Here is a 14,362-nt window from a genome sequence, read left to right as displayed (position 1 = left end):
AGTCAGATCTCTGTTTGCTCTTGCCAGGCATCCTCGTTGTCAGGCTGCATTTGCTGATTAAATCTGCAGTACTCTCAGTCTCATTTGCATTACCCATATCCACACCTCCCCCGTTTCTTTTAACTAAAAATACACTCTTAAGCGATTTGTCTATTAAATTCTTAACACACTGTAAAATACAAGGAATAACTACTACAAGGCATAATATGATGCCTAATACATACAAACCTATTTGAACTAAATTCCTGACCCAGCCAGTGAGTCCCCAGTGCCCTAAGAGCCAGTTCAGCCAGTCGTACCCATGATCTACCCGAAGTTTATTCACACCTTCTTTGAGGGCTTGAATGCTGGCATAGATGGGCTGGGAGTGGTCAGAAAGGTTAAGGCAACACATCCCATCGAATTCCTCAGCCACAGGCGGCGGCGGAGCTCGGAGGCGGCCCCAGCGCAGGTGGGAGCCGCGCTCGGTTGTGCGGGGGCTCGGGGCTCGCTGCGGGCCGAGGGGGCGGCAGGGGGCTCTGGCGGGTTGGTTGTGCCGGTGCCGGCCCGTGTTGGCGCTGGGCTGAGGGCGCTGCGGGAGCGGCTGCCCGCGGTTTCCTTCCCGCTGGGGCCTCGGCAGCAGCCGGTGCCGGAGCAGCGCTGGCTCGTCCCGGTTGCTGTGGGTGGCACAGAGGTGTCTGCCCTGTGCCCGGGGCTGTGCGGGAAAATTCCCGTGGCCAGAGGTTTGTGTGCCCAAAGGAGACAGAGGAGTCCTGTAAAAGTGACTTTATTGATGAACAAAGAGAGAGGCCATGCGGCATTTGCCATGCGGTCTCTAAAACGCAGCCTCCTTTTTATCCTCATTTTCCCGTCTGCGTCTCCCTGTCCCTTTCCCCTCTGGCTGAGATACTTGGAAGGTCCAGACTTCCCGATCCGCCTACTGCATGTCCTCGTTAATATGCACTCCTACTACGATATTAATCTTACTGCTTTCAATCCCTCCTTTTCTCATTTTCTCAAGAATTGCCTTTTCAAACTTTTAATTTCCATTGACTCAATCTCTTTTCCTGCATCCTCTTTGGCGCAAGGTGTCGTGCATGGTAAAAAGATGAGAGTTGCTGCAGCACGTCAGAGGAGGAGCAGCATTCGTTTAAGCCACGATCTGCCAGGGAACCACGGAAACGTGTCCCATTCCCATCCTTTCTCCAGAATACGAGATATTTTCTTATTTCCTTTGCTATCTGTTTCACCACTTTTCGGTTATCATCTATTTGCAAACAGCAGTTTGAGTCATTTAATTTTCCACAAACTCCTCCTTCTTCTGTAAGTAGATAATCTGATTCCATCCCATGGTGAAATGTCTCGTTCCTCATTTCAGCGGCTTGGTCAGCAGGAAGGTCAGGAGCTGGAGCTGTCTGCTTGGTTATTATTTCAAGGATACTTTTTAACCTAATTATGCCACTCAAATTATGGATGGATTTTCTGTGTCCTGGTATGAATTCGTTAGGGATCCCAGGGGCTGGTCCATGGTGTTGTAGCATTTGTTCTGGTGGCCGTTCATCTTTTTCCCTTTTTTGGGTGCTCCCTCCTGCCACGGCTGCATCAATTGACCACTTTTAGCTTATGAAATGATAAAATGTTTGGATTCCCAACTGATTTCTCTGGACTAGCAAAAACACCTCATTGCTTTGGGGAGAGGGATGATCCCCCCACACACACTTTTTTTCATGAAATTTGCTCAATATTCTCCGTTTGCTGTTTCCCTTTGCAGCTTAACCAATTTCTGTTGCAGTCAGATATCCTCACTATGGGCTCTGCCTTTAGTTGTGCAAATTCCATCTGTGCAAGCAGGCAGAGCTGGGGGTGAGGGGCAGATGGACTCAGGGAAATTCCTCCCCCTGGCAAGAAGGCCCTTGGGCATTGTCCACACTTCTCCAGAGCAATGTTAATTTGCATTTCTAAAACTCCTCTCCTGGCTGCCTGGAACTAGGATTTTCTTCCAGAGCAGCCTTTAGGTGATTCACACGTCCACCCTCACAATCTGATTTATTTTTCTTTTTATTTTTTTTTAACGATTTTTATTAACAGTTTATGCGTTAAAGCCTCAGCATTAATACTCTTCTAGGTTTGCAAAATGCAACTTAAAAGTGAGCTTCTAAAGATCCATTCTGATATTCTGCCGTCATTAAGAGCCTCCACAAATATATAGAAAAATATTCCAATGCAATCAAGTCTTTTCTGCCTCTTCTCCTAGGAGTAAAAATTGCTTGTCACACTCCTGGCCCAAACCTAACTAACAATATAAAAGTAGGATTATTATGAAAAATTTTTCTCATGGTGTAATCTTGTCACTGAAACTGCAGGGACAATAAAAATCTCTCCAACAATATCTTTAGTGTTAGAGAGTTAAGGCAGTAGTTAATTCTGGTCAGGATGTGCAACAGAAGTAATTTCATCCACACATAGCCCGGGTGTGCAGAGAAAATCATTCCATGAGATGTGAATTTTACTAGATTTTCCCTTAACTTTTTACTGTCCGAACCCATTGAAATCCATTGGTTTAGTGTTCATTGCTTGCAGGTTGTGTAGTTCTTAGTGTTTGGTTTCCTATTGCACACGGATTTCTCCTCTTCTGATGTTAATTAGATCCGCATTCCTGGATTTCCTTCTCAGTCTTTTCCAGACCAGGTGTCTCCATCTGGGCCTGGGGCAGTGTCTGGGGTGGGTGTTCCTTGATGTTTGCTGATGTTTCGTTGATGTTTTGTTGAATGTTGTTATCTTTGTGGGAATCTTTTGGGCTATTCCCAGTCTGTTGAGATGTTAAACTCATCTCTCTTGAGTGGTGCCACATCCCTTAAAAAAACCTTTTAAAATTTCTTTCCTGAGAGAAAGGCAAACCGAGCCTGACTAGTAAAATGGAATGTAAAAAATTTTAAATTTGGTATACTTTCCAACAATGGAATCGCAGGCAGCCCAGTGTGTGAGTGTAATTGAGAGGCAGAGTCCTGGGTGGATGCTGTGAACAGCAAAGTGCCAAGGCAGGCTCTGTGCCAGCCCAGCTTCCTGTGGCAGAGATTTCACAAGAGACAGGATTCTGGCCACAGACTGCTTGAAATATACATCCCTTATCTCCAGCCCGCACTAGGTGGAGAATTCCCAGGGTAAGGAATTGCAAAGATCCATTCCAAGGGAGATAATTGAATATCTGCCCTGGCTCTGGCCAAAGGTTATAATGGCCGGATGCTTGGCCTTCAACCAAGGGCACACACTGACTCAGAAAACACTTCCTAAATGCAGCAACATGTTGCATATTCCTAGACCTTCATGCATTATTCAGAATCATTCCCCTCCAACCTGTAAATCATTATTTTTTCCTTCCTGGGATTCTGGTGTCCCATAATCCAGGAATGTAAAGAACTTCCTGATTATCTTTTTTACCATTCTCTGAGTTAGTTACATGAACAAAAGCTTTTTACATCAAAATGTTGTAATTACAAAAAATATATTTACCACAACTATTTCTAAGTTCTGTTAATCGCAGAGCTAAAATAAACTATGTTCATACAGCAAAGTTTTCCAAGAGATAGCATTCATTTTAATATTTGCAAAAAGACAATAATATAATATGTACTTATAACACACGTAGAATCCCAATTTCTTTCCTGAGTCTGGAATAGTCATAGCTGTGGCACCAATCATTTTGTTAGTTTTCATTTTCTCAGCTTTTGTTCCATTTCTTCTGTCCATACCCCAACCTTGAGGCTATTGGGGTTTAGAAAGTGATACAATGTTATGGGTAGAACAGAGAACTCTCAATTCAGGTCCTGCAGTTTCCTATTAATGCTCAGTATTCTTGCACGTCCTTTACAGTCCTGGATTACTTCTGAGACTCCCCTGACCCCCTCTAGTTCAAGATACCACAAACCTTCAGACAAAATATCTCACAAATATTTAACTCTTTTCTCTAGCATTTGCTCTTTTTTTTTTTCAAATACTGAAAGATTATTTTTAGGCTGAACATTCAGCCATTTCACAGAGGCTTCTTCTACAACTTCTTGTCCTCCTGATTGCAGCAAGTCATCCACATCCTGCATTAACCCAATCCCTGGGGGTGGGTGGGGTAAATTCTTGTGATATTTTCTGCAAGGCTTGCCCCAATAAGGCTGGTGCTTCCCTGCATCCCTGCAGAAGGACCGTCCATGTCTTTTCCATTTTCCCTTCTACCTCTTGTTCCCACTCAAAGGCAAAATACAGTTTACTATCTTCAGTGAGTGGGCTTCCCTGGAAAGCATCTTTGCCATCAATTCCTGAATGGTGTCAGTGTGAGGAGGGCACCTGGTTGAAGATGGTGTAAGGATGTGAAAGCCCCTGGGTGCTGGGGCCCCCCTGGGCCCTGGGGTTCATCCCTCAGGGGCTGTAGAAACTCTGCCATGGCCTTTGCCTTCCCCTTGGCCTTTTCCTCATCAGTTCTTGCATTCCCCTGCTGTGCCTTTGTGACCAAGTGCTCCAGGGGCTTCTTCTGCCCCTCCTGCAGCCCCCTCAGTGCCTGGGGGTGCTCATCCTCTGACAGCTGCTGAGCTTTCTGCTAAATCATTCCTTTCTGCAGTGACCCAAGGAAAATGCTTAAAAGCTAATCTGGATGCTTGCCCGTCCAATGCCCATTTCCCAGCTGTTCCTTTGTCCTGCTGCTCCTTGTGCTGTGGCTGCCGTGGCCAGCCCGTATCCCAGAGCCGGTGCCTGTCCTGCCGCAGTGTCCAAACGCGGCCCCCCCGGCGGGCAGGGCCGGCAGCTCCACGGGGCCGGGCAGCGGCCGGGGCGTCCCGCAGCCTCCTGGGGGCCGGGGGCCACTGCCGGGCCTGCAATTGCCGGGGGGTGCTGGGCTCAGGCAGCGCCCGGCGCTCAGCCCCGGCTGCCCCACAGCCCCGGCCCGGCCCCGCAGCTCCCCACAGGCCCCCAGCCCGTGCTCCCGGTGCCGCCCCTCTGCGCCCGCTCCTGCCGCTGCCCAGCACAGAGAAACCCCCTGCAATCCTGACCTCCTTGTGTGCCTGTCCTGGCAACCGGGGATACAAAGGATCTGCATCAGCTGGCAACTTTGGAGGAAAAGAGCCTGCTGGAAAACATCCCCATCCTCACTATATTTCTCTTCCTCCTCTTTTCCATCATTCTTTTTCTTCCCACATAGATTCCTCCTGTTTCTTCTTTCCTGAACCATATTCCTCCCCTTCACCCAATCCCTTCCCAGCACACCAACACAATCCATCCCCTGTTGTCTAAATCCCTTCTAGACTTCCCTTATTGCCCCCCGTGGGTGTCCATGTCCTTGATTACCTCTGGGAGAATGTGCAAACTTCCTCAACATGCTCCCAAGGGAGCCTTCAGAGATATTTTGGGATCATCAGCCCTTTGGCCAGGAGCCCTTCCTGGCTTTCCCTTTCTACCCTCCACGGGTGCCCTGCCATGTTTAGTCCCCGAAGATGCCACTGTAGTCACTGCTGAGATTTTCAGTGCTCTCTGGCTGCCGACTCTTCCCAGCCCCCCTGATCTGTCACTCGTCTGTCTCCTGGCCCCAGCGCCCCCCGGCAGGGGAATTTGGGGAGGGGGGAGGGGGGAGGGGGGGAGCGCCAAGGCCGGGCCCCCCCCGCGCTGTGGTGGCGGCAGCGGCTGCAGTGGGGAGCGAGTGCGGGCGGGAGCGGCCGAGAGCCCAGCGCTGCCCCAGCCCGAGCTGCCCCAGCTCCATCGCTGCCCCTGCGCTGGGATGCTGTGGGTTTGGGGGGAAGAGGGAGCCGGCAGTGGGTGCTGGGCCTGGGGGCAGCAGGAGAAGGGAAGGAGAAGCAGAGTTGAAGAACCAAGTGGTCAAATACTGCACATGGGAGGAGAAGGTGGCATTGTGCGGGAGGAGGACGAATAGTAGGACGAACAGGAGCGTGAGAAGGAGTAGGGACACAGGAGGAGGAGAAGCAGAATCAGTAAACACCACAAGATTCCACCTCTTCCTTTATCTGCAGCCTCTGCCCCAGCCCCAGGAGCGTTGTCTCCCCACATGCAGCAGGTGACTGAAGAGGACCATGCATGATTTTCACAGGGGTGAATCTTGGTGTTTGTGAGCTTTATTGGATTAAATGTTGGTGCTTTGATTTTCTGCAGGGGCTGAATCTTTATATTTTGCAGGGGATTTGGGCTGAAACTTGCTTTTTGGGGAGTTTTTGATCTGTGTCTTGATGTTTCAATAATTTTTGTGCTGAATCATTGTGTTTTGGGGGTTCTTATAGACACAATATGCCCAATGACTTCCTGAGTTGCACTTTGGAAGGAGGAACCCTCAACCCAACGTGCTCTCTTGTGTTTCCCTCCAAACCAGGATTTGTCATTCCCAAGGTGTGGATGGATGGAGGAGGAGGAAAAGTCCCAGGGATCCCACAGGAAGCTGGGTGGCAAATCCAGCCCAGGGAGCTGCGAGGGAAAAAGACCCTCCCTGAGACGGGAAGGCTGCTGGAGATCCAGATGGAGCTCAGAGCTGGTGGAGAAGCCTCCTGGAGAGGAGAAGCCCCACAAATGCTTACAATGTGGGAAGAGTTTCAGCTACAGGTCCCAGCTGATCCTACACCAGAGGATCCACACTAGGGAAAAGCCCTATGAGTGTGGGGAATGCAGGAAGAGCTTCAGCACTTTTTCTTATCTGATGCAGCACCAGGTTATCCACACAGGGGAACGGCCCTACACCTGCTTGGAATGTCGGGAGAGCTTTGGATGGAGCTCTGACCTGAGAAGACACCAGCGCATCCACACTGGGGAGAGGCCCTACGAGTGTCCAAAGTGTGGGAAGAGGTTTCAGACCAGCTCCCATCTCCTCAGACATAAGCGGATTCACACAGAGGAGAGGCCCTTCTGCTGCCCCGACTGCGGGAAGGGATTCAAGCAAATCTCCCATCTCACTGCCCACCGGCGCATCCACACTGGGGAGAGGCCCTACGAGTGTCCTGAGTGTGGGAAGAGCTTCTCCAGGAGTTCAGCCTTGACCCAACACCAACGGAGTCACCACTAAGGGAAGCCCTGTGAGTGCCCCGAGTGTGGGTCTGGGCTCTGCTCCAGCTCCATCCCCCATGGGAGGATCGGTGTTGGATGATCCCCAGTGACTCCCACTGGGCAGAGCCCTGGTGATCCTTGGTCCCGGTGATCCCTGTTGGGTGGGGGGAAGGAGTTGAAGAGATTTCTCTCTCTTTTCCTTGTCCCGCTGTGATTTGGTTGGTAATAAATTCCCTCGCTGTGCCCAGGCTGGCTCTGTTGTTCCCGTGCCGGTGCTCGGGGCGGGATCTCTCCTGTTCCTTCTCTCAACTCCCGGGCCTGTCCTCAACCAATCAGAGAATGCGATGAAGACGATTCAGCCAATCAGAGGGAGCAGCTGTGATGACTCACCGGTTGCCGGGCAGACCCGCAGCACCCAGTGTTCCCCACCTGGGCAGGGTCTGCAGCGGCTGCTGGGACAGGAGCTTTGTGGGCAGAGAAAAGGGGGTAACACTGAGCCAGGGTTCCCCAGGGGGAGCACACAGGCTCTGGAGGAGGGGGCACACGACTCGTTAGGACCCCCTCTCACCTTCTTGCACAGGTAGAAGCCGAACTCCAGTGCCAGGAAGATGAAGCCCAGCACGGAGCCCCCAATTCCCATCAGCACCTTGGTGTCAATGGTGTCTGGCAACATCTCTGGGGGTTCACAAGTGTCAGAACCCCCCCAGACCTGTCACAGATACCCGAAACCCCTCTAAGCACCCTCCCAATTGCCTCCAGCCCACGCAGGATCCCTTAAAATCTCCTCCCAGTCTCTTTCCAGCTCGACCAACCTCATTCCAACCCCTGCTTTTCCATCCCTGATCCTCCATCCCCTCCAGACAAACTCAAATCCCTCCCAGTTACACCCAGCATCCCCAGACTCCCTCCCAGTGCCCACCAGGATCCCCGGAACCCCATCCCACCCTCCTCAACATCCTTCAGACTCCTCGGCCATTCTAGAACCCCCAGCCTTACTCCCAGTTTAAACCAGGCTATCTCAAACTCTCTCCCTGTTACTCCCAGCACACCTCAATCCCCTCCCAGACCCCCCAATGCCTCCCCACTCCCCCCACACTGTGGAGTCCGGGCCGTGCCCCAGTGCCGGCTCAGGGGGTGCTCCAGGCTGACGTGCTCCACCTGGAGCTGGAGCTGACCCCGTGCCGGGGGGGGTTTCCAGCAGCACCAGGAGCTGGTAGAAATCCAGTCCCCATTGGGGACCAGGTCGGTGGCCACCACGTGTCCCGAGAGCTCCTGCGGGCCCTGGAACCAGCTCAGCTGGATGTGGGCAGGGTAGAAATCCATCAGGGAGCAGAGCAGGCAGCCGGGGCCGGGCTGGGAGCTCGAGCGCCGCAGTGAGATGGACACACTGGGTGGCGCTGGGAGAGAGTGGGAACACTGGGATAAGCTGGTGGGAACTGGGAGAGGTGAAGGAGGGCTGGTGTGGCACTTTGAAGGACTGGGAATGAAATTGGAGAGAGTGGGGGAACACTGGGAGAGAGTGGAGTGGATTGGGATAATGGGAGAGAGGGTAGCGGTCTGGAATTGGACTGAAAAGGTCTTGGAACAGACTGGAAGGGACTGGGAAGGCACTGGGAGAGAGGGTGGAGGTCCCGGATTGGAATTAGAAATACTGGGAGTGGACAGGGAATGGAATGGCTGTGGACTGAGAGGAATTGGGAGGGACTCTGGTGACACTGGGAGGGACTGTGAGGACACTGGGAGAGACTGGGATGGACTGGAAGAGCCACTGGAGTCACTTGGGCTGAGGGGGCAGGAGGCCCCGGGGATGGGCACAAGAAGGGCTGACGTGTCTCGGGTGATTCCCAGGGAGGTTTTGAGGGGCTCCAAGGTCATTCCCAGGGCAGGGCCCGAGGGGACACGCTCTGCCCCACGCTCACCTCTGCGCTCCACGAGGAACGGGCTGGACAACTCGTAGTTGTGCCGGCAGTGCCTGTCCACCGCAGCCCGTCTGTACTCCATCCATTGCGGGTCGCTGTTCCAGTGCCTGGCAGCCTTGTCCCCAAAGGTGTCCCCACGTGCAGCCCCACATCGCTGCCCAAGTGCAGGAACTGCTCCCGCTTGGAGATGTTCCTCTCCACGAACCTCAGCCGGTCGGTGCCGTGAATGAAGTGACACTCGGACTGAACCATCTCCTGGAACAGCGCTGTGTGTGCAGGACACAGGTCCGGGGGTGTCCCCCCAGCAGTCCCCCAGCAGCCCACAGTCGTCAAGAGCTCCGGGGCAACCCCGACCTTGCACCCCCAGTGCCCCACAGCCGTCATGGGACCCTTCTTCCCGCAGTTCCAGTTCCTCTTTTCCAGGCTTCTCTGTATTTTCCTCCCCATTTCCCAACATTCCCCAATCACCAGCCCTCCCCAACATCTGTTTGGGGGTCCCATCTCCCCATTTCCCTTTCTCTCCCCACTGTTCCCACCACTTCCCTTCCCGCCCCTCCCGCTCACCCGAGAGCTCTGCGCCCCCAGCCCGGGGGGCTCCCAGTGGCACCAGTAGGGCCCCAGCTGCCCCACACGCCCCATGGCCAGCGCCGGGCAGGGTCTGACACCTCCCCCCTGTTGAAACCCTGGATGGAAACTGAGGGGTTTGGGCTTTCTGTGCTGACAGGCACTGACTTCCAGGAAAACACTGCTTTTTACTAGAGGCCATGAAGAAGCTTTCCAGAACTGTGTGATAGAACTGAAATCACTGGTGTGTAGTTTGAATAGAAGTGTGTAATGTCCCATGGTGGAAAATTTAATATTTGTGGTTTTAGAATATATCAATACTTATAAAACAAGATGGATGATTTAGGGTGGAGTTTTCTTTCTTTTTCACCTTCTTCACGGGTCTAGGTGATAATTGTAATTGGATAAAAAATTCCACATTGCAGATCACAGGTGATTGGTTGTTGGGTTAAGAGTAAAAAGAATTTAGCTGTCTGTTCTTAATTGGACAGATTGGCCCTTAAAAGGCCTTGTAGAGAGAGATACGTGTCCATTTTTAGCCTGTTAGCTAGAAGTGCTGTAGAACTCACTGTAATATTGATAAGAATTAATAAATATCTGAGTCGGAACATGAAATTCCGTCTCTCCAGCATTTAATCCTGATTCTGGAAGAATAAAAAATAAGATTAAACGCGATACCACCCTCCCCAAATTCTCCTGTCGGGGGGCGCTGGGGGCGGGGCGCGGGTGGAGTCCAGGTGAGGAGCTCTGGGCGCTCTGGGACTGCCTGAGGAGTCATCAGCGCCGCGCGCTCTGATTGGCTCAATTATTTTGGTGCCTTCTCTGATTGGCTGAGGAGAGGCCCGGGAGTTGAGAGGAGGACCGGGAGAGATCCTGCCCCAGGCTAGCGGTGGAAGAACATCCAATTAACAAGGCATGCAGATCATTTCCCAGCGGTCCCCACACTCCTGTAGGAACTAAATGCACCGAGCATCTCACGAGGGTCACCAACTCTCTGGCGGCCAAATCCAGCCCTGCGCTCCCTGCGGGTGCGGGCACTCTGGGAAGGGCTCAGCTGCGGGTCAGATGGCCGGAGAGTGGCTTGGTGGTCACCTCGTGTGTGAGGCAGTGATGGGCTGGGGAGATGCGTGGACACTGCACATAATCACTTCCAAGCAAAAATCATTCCAGGAAGGAGTAACAGCTTCTGACAGAGACCAAGTGTTGCCACCAGGTGCTCCTGCCAACAGCCGCCTGCAGGAAGGAGCACACACACCAATGCACGTGGGCTTTGGCTGTCCTCTGGCAGAGAAGTCCCCAGGGGACACAGGTCTCTGTGGCAGGAGCAGGCACCAGCATTGGCAGGCCTTGGGGGCGGCAGGTCTCCTTTGGCAGGGACTCTGCCACACCTGCTGATTTCACTGCTCCCAGGACTCAGAGCAGCATTCGTGCCCTGGGCCTTACGTCCCGTGTCTGTGTCCGTGTCACACTCCTGTGTGTGTGACGGCCACCCAGCACCGGGTCTTGTCCCAGAGAGGCCCCGGCAGCTGCTGTGGAAGGCCCCGATGCCCTTCCTGCTGCAGCTGCGTTGGCAACCGTGGGGGCTCCTTCTGCTGCCCTGAGCAGGCAGAGCAGAGGAGCATCTGCTTGTTGTTTGAGCCATTCCTAAAATTCCTGTTGGGCTGTCCTCGAACCTTGGGGGAACGTCTTCCTTGCAAGCTGGGCCACTTTGGGGGGAGGGTGGGGGTGTCCCCAGGGCACGTGGAGGTGTGTCCTAGGGCTCTTTGTGACACAGTGCACCGTGGTCACCGTGCAATAGGAAAGGGACAGAGCGTACAAGGGTGACCCTTTGTGACACATCGTGACATAAGTGCTGGCGGTGACACGGCCACACCACAGTGCTCGGTGCACTCGTCGGGACAGGACGGAGAGAGCGGTGCTGTGAGGAGCCCCCACACAGCCAGCTTGTTCCCTACTGACCCGGAGCTTTTCCAAAGCGTTTCCTCTGCAGGTGGCCTCGAGGACAGACTGCAGGACACGGTGTCCTGTAGCCTTCCCAAGGCTTCTCTGTTGCAGCTGCCTACAAGGCACAACTGCAGCACTTGCTCATCTGGAGTTTTTCTGAGACATCTCTCCTGCAAGCAGTCCTAACTCCAAACAGTGACATGGAGCAGACACCACCCAGAGTGCCCAAGCTGGCCTGGGTGAAGGAGGAGGAGGAGGCTGCAGCTCCCTCAGCACAGCAGCCTGAAGAGCTGGAGCAGATCCAGCTGCTGCAGGAGGGTGAGTAGCAGAGCTGGGCCACAGGGCTGGTGCCTGCAGCCAGCTTGGCCCCATCCCATCCCATCCCATCCCATCCCATCCCATCCCATCCCATCCCATCCCATCCCATCCCATCCCATCCCATCCCATCCAACATGCCCATGGATAGGACAGAAGAGGGGCTGGGGCTGAACCCCCTGGCAGCCACACCCCATCCCTGGAGCATCCCAGGGCTGTCCCTGCCTGGGAATGCAGGGCTGGCCTGTGTTCTCCGGCCTCTCCCACAGCCCCTCAGCCCTGGCTGCGCTCGCTTTTTGCCAGGTGCCGCCATGGACCCGACACAAGAGCAGGACCCTGCCCGTGGCCGCTTCCGCAGAACAGCGCAGGTACTGCAGCCATCCCCACCTGGGCTGGGCCTGCTGTCACTGCTCAGCCCAGCACCGTGCTTGGAGCACTCCATGGATTCTCCCTCTCTTCCTGCCCTTCTCCTGCAGATGATCTATGAATTCATCATGTGCATTTGGTGGGAAGAGACCACCGGTGTGGGCACTGGGCTCTTGGCAAACTTTCCCCTCTTCACTGCTGAGACCGGGGCTGCCATGCTGGATTTGCTTGTGGAGAAGGGTGTCTCCAATCCAAAGCAAGTAAGCAGCCTGTGGCCAGGGCTTGATCACCCCAGGAATTGTGTGGTGCCTCAAGCCAGCTCTGCTGGGTTCCTTCAGTCTTTGAGGCCCAGCCCAATAGGGTGGGAAGGGCAGCACTTCTCAAGGGAAGCTGGGGAACCTGCTGCTCGGGCAGTGTCCAAGTCTCCCCGGGCCTTCTGCAGGTGCCAGCCATGGTGAGGTACATCCACAAGTGGCTCACGGCCAATGAGTCTGCTGGGCACAGGCTGGACAAGGCCCTTCTGGAGCTGACCAGGGAATACCCCTGCGATGTGCTGATGACTCTCTTGCGCTGGGCCCCATCGGGTGACAGGTACGGCAGCCCCACCTGCCTTGAGGGTTTAGGGTTCCCCGGCCCGTTACCCTGTAGAGCCTGTCCCTGGTGACTGCCAGACAGGGGGACAGTTCCAGGAGCCTCTGGCTCCTCCGTTTGCCAGTGCTGCCATGTCAGCCCCTGAGCGTGCTGCCACGCTCCCTCCCTGCCCCTCAAGATGCCTGCACCCCCGTGGGCTGGCTGGGTGCTGCCAGCGAGGGCCGGTGGGCAGAGGCAGGGCTGACGGCCAGCGCGGGCCCCTGCAGCAGCCCAGGCCACAGTGCTGTGGCCCAGACCCCCCTGACACAGAGCTCTGACCCCACAGAGCTGCTACGGCCATGTGGGGAGTGATCATGTCCTCCACTGGGACTGCGGAGCCGGCGCTGCAGATACTCCTCAATGTGCTGAACGCCTGGCCAGTGGACAGTGTGTACACCTCCGATGGGGACAGCACAGGAGTCTTTGCCCTGGCTGTGAGTTCCTGCAACTGACCTTGGCTTGCCCCTAGGCCACCTCTCCAGCAGCTAGCTCTCTGTCCTCCCCCCAGCTGCACCTCTCTGCCTCAGGCACTGCGCTGAAACCTGCCTTAGAGGCAAGGTTCAGGGGCACCAGGCTGGGTGACCCTGCGGTGTCTCCCCCAGCCTCTCCCTGGCATGCTCGGGCCCTGCCACACGGATGCCTTGGCACTGAGTGTTGTCTCTGGGTGGTTCATTTTTTGCAGGCAACCGTGACACTGTGGAGGGTCTTCAACCTGACCTGGTGCCCACCTATAGTGTTGGAGTATTTTCCCCGTCTCTTTCTGTGTCTGCTCTTCCAAGTTTACATCAGCGCACTGGATACACCAGAGGAGGTTGATACCTTCTGGAAGGGGTGCCAGGAGCAACTGGGCCTTGCCACCAACCCCCAAAGGTGCTCCATCCCAGTCCTCCCAGTCTCCCCATCCCTTCCAAGGCAGGAGCCAGGGCTGCCAGCATCACCTGGGCTTTGCTCTGCACACAGGTTTGCAGTGCAGACCCTGAAGGTCCTGCTCTGCCGAGTGCAGTGTGAGTGTGTTGTGGTAGCCATGGAAGGCAAGGCTGGCTGGGACACGCTGCTCTGTACTGACACCCACCACTATGCAGTGGGACTCCTGGCCAGGTGAGACCCCCTTCTCCCTGCTGCCCCAGGCACTTGTGCCCAGGGTGCCCCACACAGTTCCCATGGGCAGGGGTGAGAGGGTTTTGTCACAAAGAGACGGACGAGCAGACTGGAAAAGGCTGGCACAGGAGGGTGCCCGGGAACAGCCGCCTCCCAAAGCTCCCACGGGGTGCTTGGGAAAAGACCAGAGCTCCGTGGGTCACTCCTGGGAGAGCTTTGCCCTCCCGGCTCAGGGGCAATGATGCCTTTTCCCCCCCACCAGGGAGATGCGCTGTGTCTCCATGATCTGGTGTTGCAGCTTCATCTCCTGCCTCTTGGAGCTCCTCAGCCAAGACATTTCAGACTGGCAGCTGCCCGCCATGGCATTCCTTGTGGAGGTGAGCCCCATGGGCAGCACAGCTGAGCTGCCTCCCACCTCTCTGCCCTCTCACAGCCGCAGCTGCCTGGGACGGTGCCCGTGCCCTGTGCTGCTGCCTTGGCTCAGGCCTGTGCAGTTCTGAGCTCCTGCCAGCTGGGCACCCCGG

General features: G+C 54.8%; 1 protein-coding gene across 1 annotated transcript in view; it reads right to left on the bottom strand.

Moving 5' to 3' along the window:
* Nucleotides 1–4,271, bottom strand: part of LOC148217869 (uncharacterized) — a 105,092-nt gene extending 100,821 nt beyond the window's left edge. Inside the window, exon 1 of the mRNA XM_088158319.1 lies at nt 4,239–4,271. Within this exon, the coding sequence (XP_088014445.1) occupies nt 4,239–4,271 (33 nt within the window). The remainder of the gene's footprint in view (nt 1–4,238) is intronic.
* Between the last annotated feature and the right edge of the window lie 10,091 nt (nt 4,272–14,362).

Source organism: Sturnus vulgaris, unplaced genomic scaffold (assembly GCF_052056855.1).
Source record: "Sturnus vulgaris isolate bStuVul1 unplaced genomic scaffold, bStuVul1.hap1 Scaffold_198, whole genome shotgun sequence".
Classification (NCBI taxonomy): Eukaryota; Metazoa; Chordata; class Aves; order Passeriformes; family Sturnidae; genus Sturnus; species Sturnus vulgaris.
Note: the sequence above shows the minus strand (reverse complement) of the source record. Positions and strands in the feature narration are given on the sequence as shown.